General features: G+C 49.5%; 7 protein-coding genes across 7 annotated transcripts; 3 read left to right on the forward strand and 4 right to left on the reverse strand.

Moving 5' to 3' along the window:
* Positions 1–771: 771 nt before the first annotated feature.
* Positions 772–1,811, reverse strand: FSUBG_8486 (thioredoxin reductase; the record flags this gene model as incomplete). The annotated part of the gene is made up of 2 exons (XM_036686899.1): positions 772–1,306; positions 1,396–1,811. The coding sequence occupies 2 exons, from the start codon at positions 1,809–1,811 to the stop codon at positions 772–774; spliced, it is 951 nt and encodes a 316-aa protein (XP_036535978.1).
* A 400-nt stretch (positions 1,812–2,211) lies between these two features.
* Positions 2,212–2,691, reverse strand: FSUBG_8487 (uncharacterized protein; the record flags this gene model as incomplete). Its single annotated transcript, XM_036686900.1, has 1 exon — positions 2,212–2,691. The coding sequence occupies one exon, from the start codon at positions 2,689–2,691 to the stop codon at positions 2,212–2,214; it is 480 nt and encodes a 159-aa protein (XP_036535979.1).
* A 1,113-nt stretch (positions 2,692–3,804) lies between these two features.
* Positions 3,805–7,140, reverse strand: FSUBG_8488 (nonribosomal peptide synthetase; the record flags this gene model as incomplete). Its single annotated transcript, XM_036686901.1, has 3 exons — positions 3,805–6,682; positions 6,732–6,918; positions 6,963–7,140. The coding sequence occupies 3 exons, from the start codon at positions 7,138–7,140 to the stop codon at positions 3,805–3,807; spliced, it is 3,243 nt and encodes a 1,080-aa protein (XP_036535980.1).
* A 782-nt stretch (positions 7,141–7,922) lies between these two features.
* On the forward strand, positions 7,923–8,920 carry FSUBG_8489 (fungal transcriptional regulatory; the record flags this gene model as incomplete). The annotated part of the gene is made up of 2 exons (XM_036686902.1): positions 7,923–8,260; positions 8,311–8,920. The coding sequence occupies 2 exons, from the start codon at positions 7,923–7,925 to the stop codon at positions 8,918–8,920; spliced, it is 948 nt and encodes a 315-aa protein (XP_036535981.1).
* Positions 8,921–9,490: 570 nt separating this feature from the next.
* On the reverse strand, positions 9,491–10,876 carry FSUBG_8490 (multidrug resistance; the record flags this gene model as incomplete). Its single annotated transcript, XM_036686904.1, has 1 exon — positions 9,491–10,876. One exon carries the CDS (start codon positions 10,874–10,876, stop codon positions 9,491–9,493), a length of 1,386 nt encoding a protein of 461 aa, XP_036535982.1.
* Positions 10,877–11,638: 762 nt separating this feature from the next.
* FSUBG_8491 (phosphoglycerate mutase family) lies at positions 11,639–12,512 on the forward strand (the record flags this gene model as incomplete). Its single annotated transcript, XM_036686905.1, has 2 exons — positions 11,639–11,801; positions 11,860–12,512. The coding sequence occupies 2 exons, from the start codon at positions 11,639–11,641 to the stop codon at positions 12,510–12,512; spliced, it is 816 nt and encodes a 271-aa protein (XP_036535983.1).
* Positions 12,513–12,800: 288 nt separating this feature from the next.
* Positions 12,801–13,690, forward strand: FSUBG_8492 (alcohol dehydrogenase; the record flags this gene model as incomplete). Its single annotated transcript, XM_036686906.1, has 2 exons — positions 12,801–13,307; positions 13,355–13,690. The coding sequence occupies 2 exons, from the start codon at positions 12,801–12,803 to the stop codon at positions 13,688–13,690; spliced, it is 843 nt and encodes a 280-aa protein (XP_036535984.1).
* Between the last annotated feature and the right edge of the window lie 499 nt (positions 13,691–14,189).

Genomic DNA, 14,189 nt, shown 5'->3' on the forward strand with positions numbered 1-14,189 from the left:
ACGTACCTACTAGCGTACGACGCTTTGCTGTTTTTGGGAGTGTGATGGACGGATTATTGTTTATCCGGGGCGGGAACTAACCAGCCGAGGATAAGTCTCAATTGCGTGATTCAGGGATAAAGTGATTGCCGCCGATGGTCCGAAATTAGAGCCCGATGGCCCAACTGCGCTCTTTGGAACGGCGACTTCCGGTCATAACCTGAGATAGGTACCTGAAGAATAATAGTATGATTGGATCACACAGGTATCGGTTTCTACAGGCCTGCAGCGCCATGAATATCGACGTGGGTCCTGCTTCTGCCAACCGAGACACCAAAACCTAATCCTGACGCAAGCTTTGTAGCACCATCTAGAATTCAGGTGCCAAGATCCCATGTGATAATTTATATGTCATCACAGAATTTAGCTTAGACTCATTAGAAATTAACTAAGAATAGTTACTCTTCCCGAAAGTCTCATGTCAAATGCAGCAGAAGGGTAGTGTGAGTGTGACACAATGTACTGTCCTGGTTGCCGAATTACCCTAAACTGCAATCAACGAAATGCAGTGCCTACCGATTCTTTGATCCAGCATTTCTGTCCATGAAACGCGTGCATCAGCGTCTAATGTTTCAAGAAGCAGCCATATCAGCTATGATACAAGGTATGTTGCTAACAGATGGTCGGCGACCAAAATCTAGTCCCCGATGACAGGGATCGTGAAGTCGAACCATGATCCACAAGGATAATAATGCAACACCTGGAAGAATCGGCGACTTCTTCTACTATGCTTCATTCTGTCTTCGAAGCAATTGTAGACTGCATACCCATATCATCCTCGGCAATTTGCAAGTTTGCACCAACCCCAGCCAGCCATCCAGCACTGGCCCCAGCACCCTCCTCTCTGAGAAAACAGGTGCCGTGACCAACTGCGAAAACCCCACGTATACTTGTCTCCTGAAACTCATTTTCTACCAAAATCCTCCCTTCCGATGTCATTTCCAGATCTAATTGTTCTAAAAAGGGCCCGCTGATAACCTTTCGAGGCTTATGTGCTATCAAGCCGAACACTGATTCTGCCCCATCGGCGAACTGGACTGCCACTGAGGTTTCGAAACCCTCTAGTGATCTGATGGGTCTGTTGTCTATTTTGAATCCAGCATTCTTGGTCCCCATGATTTGCGGATGGCACTCAACATGTGAAAAGCCGTTGGTCAATAATGTTATATCGGGACTGAACTGCCGGGCGAGATGAGCCGACAGCACCGCTCCCTCAATCGAACTTGGGCAGTCGGATGTGATGAGCACAGCAGCGTGGCCAGTCTCCCTTTTACCATCATTAAGGCATTGCGAGACATCAAAACTGCCCAACAACTTAGGATTCGGGGTTTCGTAGTCCTTTCAAAGAGGACTTACATTTTCTTCCCCCAGGCTTCTTCGTATTCCGGGATATCTGGACGAATATCACGGCTAATCATATCCAGGATCACTTTTCTTCCCTTCCAACGTCGACCTGAAACGTCCTCCACTTCGAACACCATACCTTTCTCACGAACCGACGCAGCTGTCGCGCGGCTAAACATGATAGTCTTGAACTTGGTTTTAATCTCAGCTATAGTCTCGTCCTGGATCGATTTTGAGATCGTTTGGCTTGTAGTTTCATGAAGTCTGCTTCCGTGATCGTCAACATCAAAAACGATGGCACTCCTTCGCGCAAGGCCAAGAGCCATGGCCCCAGAGAGACCAGCTGTCCCAGTCCCAATGATCAGAACATCGAGGACATTGCGAAGGAAATGAGGCTCGATGCAATGTGTGCTGACCAAGTGAGGCATCTTTGGACAGTATGTTTGAGCTCAAAAGAATGGAAAAAGGAACACGGAAGGGCTATATGTGTTGGTCCTCAAGGAGAGATAAGCGGATACTTTTGCTTATCGGATGGATAGTTCCTCGCCCTATTATTGGGCTACATACGGCCTGTAGGCGGTGGATGCTAGATCACAAGGGTCGACCTTCTGACGAAGGAATCCTAGCGCTTCATGTGATGATGTGAGACTCCTCATCCATTATGTTTACAGGTTACGACAAATGACGGTTAGGCAACCAAATCGGACGTTTTTAGCCAGCTTATAGGCTTTCCATACCCCCTTTAGATAAGCTATTGACATCTAACGTGAGAGAACTTCTATGAAACAAAGGAGAATTGCCGTAGTGAGACTAATGTATCCAGGTGCTTCAGAGAAGGGAAATTGGACCAACATCAGGCTTATCCGGACCATAGAGTTCACGACACTTCCACTTGAGAGTCTCTATTGACTCTTTCGCCTTGTGAAGTATCTTTATGCAAAATGGCTCCTCTTCCGCCTGGTGGGTTTGATGGGGGCAATCTTGATGTTGCGGCACAGCATGCCAATGAGCCTGCCGCTTTTCGAGATAGTTCAAGACACCCCATAAACACTCTTCTTCTCTCCCGTTTCCGTAAACCTCAGCCTTGACTGCCTTTGTAGCCAGATCCGCCCATTCCGCAGGTCTCAATTCTAGGTTGTAACTTGTAGCCTCTGTAGAATACCCAACACCGACTTCGCTGAACTGGAGACGTTTCAGTTCATTTTTCTCCTTTGATACCTCGGCCTCTTTGTCAATGGACTCCAGAATGACCCCGTATTGTTGCCCCACTGACATGAGGAGAGTTCCCAGAAGTTGAATGTTCTGCATGGCAGAGAGATGGCTAGTTGGGCATATCTGGCAATGAGCGATTTGACTGGCCGTTGAGATCGTTTTGCGAAGAAAAGGAAGACCTGACGGAAAGGAGAGTCTTTCGTTTTTGCAGAGATCATCGACTGCGAGATAGAAAGTCGCCAGACAAGAGCATGCCCGTGATGTTGTGTGGGGATCGGGTGACACTGTAGCTACGGAGGTAGAACTTGAAGATAGGGAATCGAGAGTCGGAGCATTACTGGAGCCTGATGAGACCTCTGATGTTGGACACGAGCAGTCGGTGACTTTTCCCAACTCAAGTTGAAGCCCGCTAAGTATCTCAGAGCCCAGCTCAGGCATGAAACTTGAATCTAGGCAGATATTAAAGTCGACCTGACTGACAGTATCAATCATTGATTGGTGTGATAGGAGGGACAAGAAGGGCGTGTCATCTCGAACAGCCGGTCTAGGCAGCGCAGCCGCCAAAGCCTGTCGATGTTTTGCAGGTCTGCCCATTCGCTTCTTGACCGAGTAGTGGCAATCAAGGCCCAGACTAGAGCACCTCTGACATGAGGGTCTTGCACCATCGCATCTTGACTTCCTTTGCCCTGGACCCGTTAGGTTTTGTTGCTAGTAGCATGAGACTGAGAGTATGTGACGTACTACAGCATTCGCAGGCTGACCGACGAGCGCGGGTCGGAATATTCGACGTGACGGAAGTCAATGTCATCGCGGAGAGATTTATGTCGGTGAGATAGTTGTTAGAGATTTCTTGACAGTTCGAAGCGTAGCGTGTATTGTAATATCATCGTCGGAGACATTCCATCGTTGTGATTGGTGAGATCGGCAGGTCAAGGAAGGTGGCGAATCAAGAATCAGACAACTCGCCGACGGTCCCACTTTGAGGATGATGGTTGAGACATCTTGTCCAAGCTGACAAAATATCTTGAGTAAGTTTGGTGCCGAAGTAGCAGGCATGAGACTAGATATTTTTGACATCTTACACCTAGAAACTTGCAAACTTCTTGATGGATGGACTACTTGCATTATGATCTTGAGGCATGAAAACATGGCTCGGTTATTGCTAACATTATATTCTGCTATCCAGTCTTCAAGGTTACCACACAACGCTTAGGCTTTAATATTCTCGTTCACCCACTTCCAAGTCTTGATCAGTCGCTCGCGAGTCAGTGGCCTGAGGTCCCTTATTGAAGCAGAGACCTTCTGTGTCTGAGCAACATCAAATAAAGAGCCCTCCTGATCCTCCCTTGCACTGTCATTGTTCTTATCCTTGGCATATGACCGCTTCCAGAGACCCAGAAGAGCCTGTGACGGATGATTGGCACTGTCGTCACTCAACGCCTTCTCTAAGCGCTCAAGCCACTCCGATGATGAGACGATCTCAAACTCGGGGCCCTCGTTACTGGCAGCCAACAAGTCCAGCATGACTTTCCATGTTGGTGTTGTATGTGGATTCAAGACATGGTAAACAGGTGTTTTCGAACCTTTGGAGTTCGCGAATGCAATCTCGATGACAGCCTGGGCAGCCTGCTCGGCTGGGAGCCAATTGAGCACTTCTTTCGGAAGATCAGGCAGACATCCTGTGATCTTGGATGTTGAGAGCAATAACGGATATGCCTCAGTGGTATTCCAGATTCCAGCTTCGTTGCTGCAAAGCTGGCCTACCCGAATGATCGAGGCCAAAGGAGAGTCATGTTCCTTGTTCGCCGCATCACAAATCCGTTCGGCTACCCACTTGGAGCGCGAGTAGCCCAGCGGTGAAGCCTCTTTAGTATCATGAGAAAGCTTTTCAGGAATCGGTCGAGCAGTAGAGTCACTCACTGCAGCAATGGAGCTGACAAAAATGAACTGCGCATCAGCCTCTACAGCGATGTTGATCAAATTCCTTGTACTCGATAACTGATCCTCGAACGAGTTGAGTCGAAGACTGAAGTTGACCGCCCAAGCTGAGTGAATGATCTTTGTAGCACTTGTCGAGATCTCTCGAAGCTGGTCTTCGGAGAGTCCAAGATCTCTTTCAGTCAAATCGCACGGAAGACAGACGACTTTATTCTGGCGTGGTTCTAGAGGTGGCAGAAATCGTTGAAAGAGGGCTTCAGAGACTCGTTTCTGGGCCGCGAATGGACCGTCAGCTCGAAGCAAGCAGTAGATCCTATCAATCTTTGGGTCCTCCTGGAGAAAGTGAAGGATATGTGCCCCGAGGAACCCAGTCGCGCCGGTGAGTACCACGCGCGTGGGGCGATCATTGGGGTCTTGAACGATCTTCATAGCCATCTGGGCCAGCTGTTTTCTTTCATCCAAGGCCGCTCGATTTTGCTGTGCTTGAGACTTGACACCACTATTTGAAGAAGCTGACCCAAACTTACTGCTAACATCATGCGAGGCTAGATCAAAGTCGCTGTACTTCTCAACTAGAGCGTGCATGAGGTTGAGTTCTGATTCATCGGGGTCGGCGCTCAGCTCGCTGTCACCAGAATTCGCGCGTTCCAAATACTCCACTAGTGAGTTGATGGTGCCTTGATCGTAGATGACGTTCAGAGGAAGTCGGCCATCCTCAGATAGACAGGTCTGTTCGAGCATCTTTCGGATTTGTATGCAGGAGATGGAGTCCACGCCCTGACGATACAAGTCTTGATCTGGTTCAACCTGCCGGCTGAGGACTTTCTCGAAGCAGTCTTGAACCGCCTTTTGAAGCCCCTCTTGAGGAATCTTCCCCGAGGACGAGGTGTTGCTGTAAGCCCCTTCGATCTCATCCGAGTACTTCTCTTCAGCTTGTCGACGCAGAATAGTACCTTTACTGCTCTTCTCCAGCGGCTTCTGACCCTCTTTGACAGGGACAACTACCAGCATCGTCTTGTTGATTCGGGTATGGGTTTGACTGTCAGCGTTCAACTTATCGACATGTGGCCAAACTGAACCGATCACTTCATCTGCACTGATGTCGCTCGAAGAAGGGAACAATAGTGCCCCAGCGTAGTCTCTTCCACTGCCAAAGATGAGAACATCCTGCAGTACTTTGGTAGAAGCAAGTATGCTCCCCTCGATGGGTGAAGGGTCAAACTTCTTTCCGTTCGCAAGAGTGATCTGTGCATCAGCTCTACTGTGATACCGCCATGCGTTCGAGATTGATTGATGCGGTTCAAACAAATCAGCAGTTGCGTATGATCCATCTTCGCGATTCGTCTTGATCAAGAAAGGCCAACCAGGCTTTACAACAAGTTCAGAGAGCCCATTCTCTCGGGGTTCGAATTCGATAAGCTTTGTATCATCAATGGCCCGGAGGAATTGCCAGTCTTTGTCATTGGCGTAGTCTCTATGCGAAGACATTAGAAATCCGCATTCCGCGCTTCCCATCCGCGAGAGAAGGTTCACGCTTTCGTCCACGAGCCTATCGCCTATGGCTGGTGGTAGAGCAGCGCCGCCAACACCAACGAGGTCCATTGTCTGAAGGACTTCGATGCCGCCATACTCTTCAGACAGCATCTGAAGCACATAGGGAACGGATGAGAAGTACTTGACGGGGATCGGGCTGTGCGCACGTGCAAACTCGATAGCTCGGGTGATGTTGGCGCCTGTGATGGGGGCCAGCCCTTCGGGGAAGAACCATATTGAAGCGCCGCTTGTCCAGGCTCGGAGACAATCTGGAAATCCTCCGTGATAGAGGGGAGTCGTGGAAAACGTTGCGGGTTTGTTCTTCCCGGGAAAGTTGTACAGAGCTCCCATCACCCCGAACTGCGTTTGAGGGATTGGCTTGGGTAGTCCCGAGGAGGTCCCCGACGTGTGGCATATATAGGCTGTTTCGGAAACACCGGGGGTCTGTTCCAGGCTGTCATCTGCTGGGGAATCATCTTTATAGGAAGGTATCCTGATGATCTCGATGTCGTTTGAGAGTCCGCGTGCTCTGTACTCGTAAATGTCGTCAACAAAGACATTTCTTATGTCAAGAGTCTCGCAAAGGTGCTGAACCGCTGGTGGTGCCAACTGAGGCCTACAATATGGTCAGGTTTGCGAATCCATTGAGGTTACTGTTGACTTACGCAAGAAGCAAAACAGTATAACCCAGGCGCATCAAACCAAGCCACGTCAACACAAACTCGGTGCTACTAGACGATAGAAGACCAATTTTTAAAGACTTGGGTTCCTTGGGCAAACGAGTTGAAAGTATCTGGGCGGCATGCTTTGATGTGTCTGAGAGGTGTCGAAATGTGAGGAGATGGCGGAATACTACCCATGTTAGCCACACATTTGCTACCAAGGTTGATGCTCACCTTGAGTAGACTTCAAATGTGTAAATGTCGCGAAACCCAAAGCCGGTGCATCAGGAATTCTTTCAGCCTGGTCATCTATCAACTCCACCACTGTAGTCCATGTTTTGGCCTTGTCGTCCTTTCGCTTCAATCTCGCAGCTTCGCCAAGCGTACAAGTAAAATAATTCGCATCCGCCATTTCACGATACTCGAACAGAAGACAAGTTTGGAACTGATAAGGTGAACTTTTGGCGATGTATAATTTATTAGTCTTTAATACGGTCGATTTATGGCAACTGACTTCATTCTTGGCTTGCCCTGGCCATCTGCCCACGTGAGTCAACGCGTCATAGGTACTTACCTATCTTATCTCTCCCTATCTTATCTATTGACCGTTCACCGGCGCCCTATTTACCTAGTAGTTAAAGCGCAGCGGACAACGACTTTTCTGCAGTACAGTAGGGTTTCGTGGTACTGCGTAGCACTCTTCTGTGCTTTACCCTTCTCTTGCTCAGCCAAGCTATGGGCGCAAGACCGGGGTCATGTCACAATTGTAGGCGCGGCCGCTTGAAATGTGACCGATCCAGAATGGAGATGCGACCGGCACTCGACAAGCGCCACTCTCTCGTGCCTTGTCTACTACGCCGCCCTCATTTACAAGTTCCGAGTCAAGTTCTCCTCGTCTGCTTACAGACCCGCTTGTGCAAAATTTAGACTGCAGATCGAGGAGATATCTGGACTATTGTAGGTTTCTTCCTCCCTCTTTGCTGCTCGTCTTACTAATGGTCCCCGGTGAAAGTTGCTAGTGATGTCTGTAAGGACTTCGTTCTCTATGATAGCCCAAAGCATAACCCATTCCGCCTGCTGATTCCGATGGCGTGCCAGCAGCCCATGTTTTTGCAAGCCATCATCGCCAGTTCTGCTTTGCATATGTCAAACGCCTCTCAATCTGTACCATGCCCCTCAAGCATCTTCACAACGATGGCATCGACTCAGAACAGCACAGACGTAGTGGGCTCTCCATCGATTAGCCATACGACATCACATCCTGAAGCCTTCCATGATGCGCTCAAGGCCAAGCAGCGGGCGCTTTATCTGCTGAACTCCGCTATCGGGAACATGGCTTCAGCCAACGTCGATGCGATTCTGGCGGCGGTCCTGCTACTCCTCGGATTTGAGCTCATTGACTCTGGGCGAGGCAGCTGTAAGTTTCACATCAACGGTGCGAGATTGGTCATTGGGAAGCTCATAGCCTCAGACTCGGGGAAGGGGACCTCTTTCAGCCCTCTTCGCAGATGGTTAGTCTCAAATTGCCTGGTGTAAGTAGCCATGCCCAGTTGTTGATTTCTCTTGACCTTACATGAACTAGGTATGATCTTCTGGGGTCATCATTCGCGAATTCTTATCTACCGCACGGTGGCAAGCTATCGACGACTACCATGTCGCTGCTTCAGGATGCAGAAGGGAACCATTGCTCATCCTTTCCGGCAGCTCTTCTTCCTTTGATACAGGCAGGGACCCGAATATTGGACATCACCGACGCTTACCTGTTCCATGATACTTCGACCAACCCAGGACAGCACGACGCGCTTCAACTCTTACACGTTGCCAAGTCATTCGACCCAGCTGCCTGGGCCATCAATTTACAGCCACGGTCGCCCGCCGATGACCTTCTCCATCGGACCATGGTTGCATGCGCGCACCGGACAGCTGTATGTGTCTATCTTTCACGGATTATTCTTGCTCTATGGCCTAGTACGGTGTTGCCAGATGATCTACAGGTTCTAGCAGCCGAAATCATCACCCACTTATCACATTTGCGCCCTGGAGATGCTTTATTCACAGCAACAGCATGGCCTGCGTTTATTGCTGGTTTAGAGACGCGCGAACTCACGAATCGTGCCTGGGTAGAGAGAATATTCCAAGAACTCTGGGAAATCGAGCCTTTGGGTTCACCAGAGAAGCTCTCGAGGCATTGAGGACATTATGGTGCGAGGGTAAGAATAAGATTGTCTTAACGAGCAGAGACGGCGAATTCTACGAACGGGAAGACAGCTGCAATTGGATCGAAAGGCTGAAAAGCTTAGGTACCAACTGGTTGATTGCATGATTGTAAGGCGGTGCCGGATGATCTTCTATACTGGCTACAGAACTCTAGCCCACCAGCGAGGATTCCACAGGTCAATGCTCAACGACGTCAGCAGAATTGTACATATGGCATCGTGTATCTCTAAGAGTACTGCCATTGCTGTCTTAGTTTCTTCGCTGCTCGGCAATTGCCTCTTGCATGAGTTCAGCCCTCTCATCCGCGGTCAAATCACTACTGGCCTTAGGTACCTTACCCCAGATGGCCAATATCAGCAAGCTCACCGCTGCAGCACCTACTCCAAACCAAAACGTGTTCTTATAGCTCCTCGCCAACCCTTCCTCGTCTACCGTTGCTGATTGGATGATATCCGTCAAAGCAAGGACAAAGGCTACACCTAGCTGCAACACAGAGTTAATGACACTGCCAGCCAGTCCCTGCTGTGCTGTAGGAAAGGTCGTTGTCACGAAGAACTGTCATCAATATCGTGGACAAATCGATTCCTATGGTGCTGAATGACCGCAGGAAACACCCATGCCCAATAGCTACCCCCGGACGGAATCAGGGCTATCAGAAGCTGTGACCCTACTGCACCCAGGCCAGAAATGTTCAGCAATACGCGCCCTGGGACCAGGTGCAAGATAAAGCCCTCTATGATGCTGAAAAGGTGGCCTGCAACACCGAGAGGCACATACCAGACTACGACTTGCAACGGACTGGCGGACATGATGTTCTGGAAGTAGAGTGTTCCGTATACAGAAAAGATGCCCCAGGTGCCGTAGAGCAGAAAGAGAGCCAAAAGGAGAGGGCTCATGCAGGGAGTAGTGAAGATCGAAGCTGGCAGGAGAGGATGAGTAGCGACGCATGTTTCGACGTAGACTGCAGCAAGAAGCGACAAGACACCAAGTCCGAAACATATTGGGATATAAGGTGTTCTCCAACCTGAAGGGGCATGTGCTGATTGCAAGATGGAAAACACGACTAGGGTGAGGCCAGAGACGATTGTGATGGCGCCAGGGTAGTCCATTGCGACTTTGTTTGGGGTCTGGTCCTCGGAATGAGGCCGTGGAATGGACAAGATCGAAGTCAACAGCGTAATTGCCGTCAGGATCGCGCCGATCCAGAAGTAAAATCCCCAACGGGTGAACTGACCTACGATGCCTGCCATGAGAATGCCACCGAAAAAGCCAAATACAGCTGACGTGCCATATACTGCAAAGACGATATTCTTTCGTGGCCCAGGGCGATACAAGGAGCCCATAAGCATGACTCCAGTAGGCAAGAAAGCAGCAGCTCCCAGCCCTTGCAAGGCACGGCACAGGTCGAGCATCAGCGGATTCATGCTGAACCCGGCTATTATACTCCAGATAAGAAGCCAGACTAGACCCCACATGAAGACGGGATATCCTCCCCACATGTCGCCCAGACGGCCAAAGACAAGCAAGGTGCTGGCAATGACGAGGGAGAAAGCAGTTGCTGGCCAAACGCTGGCTGCTTGCGGGATGTCGAGCTCTCTGATTAGAGTTGGGAGGATGACGGTGAATCCCGAGACAAAGTATTCTGTCAGGAATTGGGACATGGAGATGCTGAAGATGAAGATTATCTCGCTCCAGCAGGTTGTAAAGATCGGAGGGCGTTCACGGCCGAGACGTTCGATGCGTGCTTGGAGGGACTCGTCGACGACGGATGACGATGCGGCAGTGTCTGGCGCAGCATTATTGTCTGGTGGAGGATCAACACTTTGAGCTGGAGCACCGGGTGTACATTCTCTGGACAGGGTAGTCGACGCTGCGGAGAGATTGCTGGGAGCCCGATGGAGTGGCGATGGAGGCGTCGATGGTTGTGCCATTGTCTGTCAAATGCTGGCTTCTGGATAGGAAGAGATGTGTATGAGGAGTGAAAGGGCTATGAAAGAGATGAGGGCAACGGATCTTGTAAAACTTCTTTTGGCAAAGCCATTACACATTTGTCATCATAACGTCTAAAGATGTGGTGAATTGGCGGACCACGGAGATTGGGTAGGAGATTCATTCTGCCAATTACGGCTCCCCAAGCATTGGAAATATTAGACAGATACTGACACATGCGTAAAGTGCTTGTTTTACGCAACCGTCTCAATAGGTGGCGTCGTATCTACCATTCTTACCACTCATCTGTGTTCCCTACTAACACCAAAGCAAACCAGAACCAGCTGGGTATTCTGACAGCCTATCAGCTTTCACTAGCCTGAACTAATGAAGCTGAAAACCACTTGATTGCGATCTGAGTCCCTGCGATATCTAAGGTTTTGCCGGCAAGGCGGCAGTGGATACGACGCTAATGCACGACAGGAGCCTTGGCTTCCCAGGTCAGGTTAGCCCCGGACGATCTACCAGCATCTGATTGCTTCAAGATTCATCCGTGATACGACAAAGACTAGTTAGTTAATTGCCGACTTGTGTTGGAAACAACATTTGCCAGTATCAAGATATTTGATTAGAAATCTAAGATTATTCAGCGGAGCAGTCCAACATGTATTTCTCTCAATTCCAGGCCGGCATATATTGCAGGTCTCGCAAACAGCCTCATTCATTGCAACACGTCCTTTCCCCGTCTCAACCTCTCATTCATAATGCCACCAGTGATACATTGCATCCGCCATGGGCAGGGCTTCCACAACGTCGGTACAGGCTGCTACACTCTTCCTGATCCTCGCCTGACTCCCATGGGTGAAGAGCACAACATGGCATTGAGAGAGGCCGCCTGCCTTCTCCGATCAGTCAAAGATATCTCTTGTCCTTGCTTCTCCCCTCCGCCGAACACTCCAGTCTGCGTATCTGGTCTTCCAACCAGCCCTCAAAGGTAACAGCAAGTGTCAGCCTAGGATCATCGCCATCCCCGACGCTCAAGAAACCTCGGATGACCCGTGCGATGTCGGAAGTGATCCATCAGTCCTTCGCAAAGTTGTAACCGAGAGCAACTGGCCTGTCGACCTCTCCCTAGTCAAGGACGGATGGAACGTGAAAGCTTTAGGGACTAGCTACAGCCCAGAAAGCAACGCCATAGCAGCCCGCGCCCGCGACGCCCGCATCACCATCCGGCAAAAGATCCGACAATTGATCGAGCAAGGGCAAGGCGATACGGATCCTCAAGTTGCTCTTGTGACACACGGCGGGTTCCTGCACTACTTCGCCGATGACTGGGAGGACTCATGGCTGAACCCTGGGACGGGATGGAGGAACTGCGAGACCCGATCCTACGTATTCGAGCAAGACGTGATGCATGATACAGATGTGGAGGCTAGGATCACCGAGACGACGGAGAGCCGGTTGAGAAGGGGAAAGAGTAGTCATAGGCCGGCTAAGGATGAACAGGCGGTGCTATTCGAGCAGGCGATGGATAGTTGGGAGAAGCAAGGGCTTCAGAGACCCGATAGAATAGGAATTAATGTCGAAACGAGTGAGATTGCTTCGGTGGCGCTCAATGTCCACATAGTTAAGAAATGAGCCAAGAATGGCTGACGATAACATTAAGCTAGATAAAACAATTCTATATACGTTAGTTATTACCACTTTGCTTAGCATATTTCTCCAATGGCATCAATGTTGACTCGGCTTTACATGCGGGCGAAAAAAGAGGAGCATTGACAACGTCATCGACTCAACTGACGACTTATGACTGGATCTCTACGCGCTCAGCACAAGTTACACAGCAGCAAAACACAGTCTACCCCTCTCGTCCAAAAACACCAAACTTTATCTTATTGATCAAATATTGTGTTTCTCTTTGTTATGATGGAGCGCTCACAATCTGATACCCTGCCTCTGGAGAATTCGGTCCAAATTCCCCAGCTCGGATTTGGCGTGTACTTATCCCCACCCGAAGTCTGCACCAAGTCATGCCTCACCGCACTTGAAGCTGGATATCGTCACATCGACACGGCACAGTATTACGCCAATGAAACAGAAGTCGGTCAGGCTGTTCAAAAGTCCAACGTCGATCGGAAAGACGTTTTCTTGACCACCAAGATCCTCGAGGCTGCTGGCTCCGTGGACGCAAGCTACACGAAATGCATTGAGAGCATCGAGAAGCTTGATCCTGAGAGCGGTTATGTCGATCTCTTTCTCATTCATAGCCCTAATAGCGGCGCTGCTAAGAGAAAGGAGATGTGGCAGGCATTGGAGAGGCTGTATGAGGATGGAAAGGCCAAGAGTATTGGCGTGAGCAACTTTGGTATCAAGCATATCGAAGAGTTGAAGCAATTCGCCAAAGTTTGGCCTCCTCACGTCAATCAGATCGAGGTACGTCTCCAAACATCGCGCATCATAAATACTCACAGGTACATCAGCTGCATCCGTGGGCACAGCAGAGAGACGCCGTAGAATACTGCGAAAAGAACAACATCATAGTAGAAGCCTACGCTCCTCTCGTGCGCAACCAAAAGGCCGATAACAAAACCCTCAAAAGCATCGCCTCAAAGCACAACGTCTCGCCTAACCAAGTATTAATCCGATACTGTCTTCAGAAGAACTGGATTCCGCTTCCAAAGAGCGATACGCCCGAGCGCATCAAAGCTAACGCTGATGTTTTCGGGTTTGAGCTAGATGACAAGGATATGAAGGCGCTGGATGATTTGGATGAGGGCGCTGCGGGTGCAATTGTGCAGGCGGTGGATAATTATTGAATGCAGTGGAACTGGGTTTGTGATAAAATTGGTGCGCAGTTTCAGGTGTTGGGTTGCAGTGCAAGGATAGTGTTACACTGAATCTTAACCTGAACTTTAGATCTCGAGATCTGGCTCATCTCTTGGTTTGTAGATCTTAGATAAACAAGTTCTGAGCCTCTTCCAGATCAGCGGGTATACGCGTCATTGACTTAGATTCATTTCAGGCACAATCTCGATAATCTCATGTCTCATCTTGGGGTTAAACGGCGTGGCTTCAACAAAGCCTCACCGATATTCTCCCCAGGTAACACTGCATTGAGCTCGTATTTGCTTTTTCGCACTCAAACACACACTTTACGACATAAAACCTAACCAAGCGTGAATAATAATGTAAGGGATAAAATAAAACTAAATAATGACTTCACATATTTAGGTCATGACGTGCACGAATCTCAACCCCTCTTTCTCCCGCCCTATTCATCCAGCCAACGACACTCAACCTCTTCTTCCCCCCCTA

This window comes from Fusarium subglutinans, assembly GCF_013396075.1.
Source record: "Fusarium subglutinans strain NRRL 66333 chromosome Unknown NRRL66333_c0000117, whole genome shotgun sequence".
Taxonomy (NCBI): Eukaryota; Fungi; Ascomycota; class Sordariomycetes; order Hypocreales; family Nectriaceae; genus Fusarium; species Fusarium subglutinans.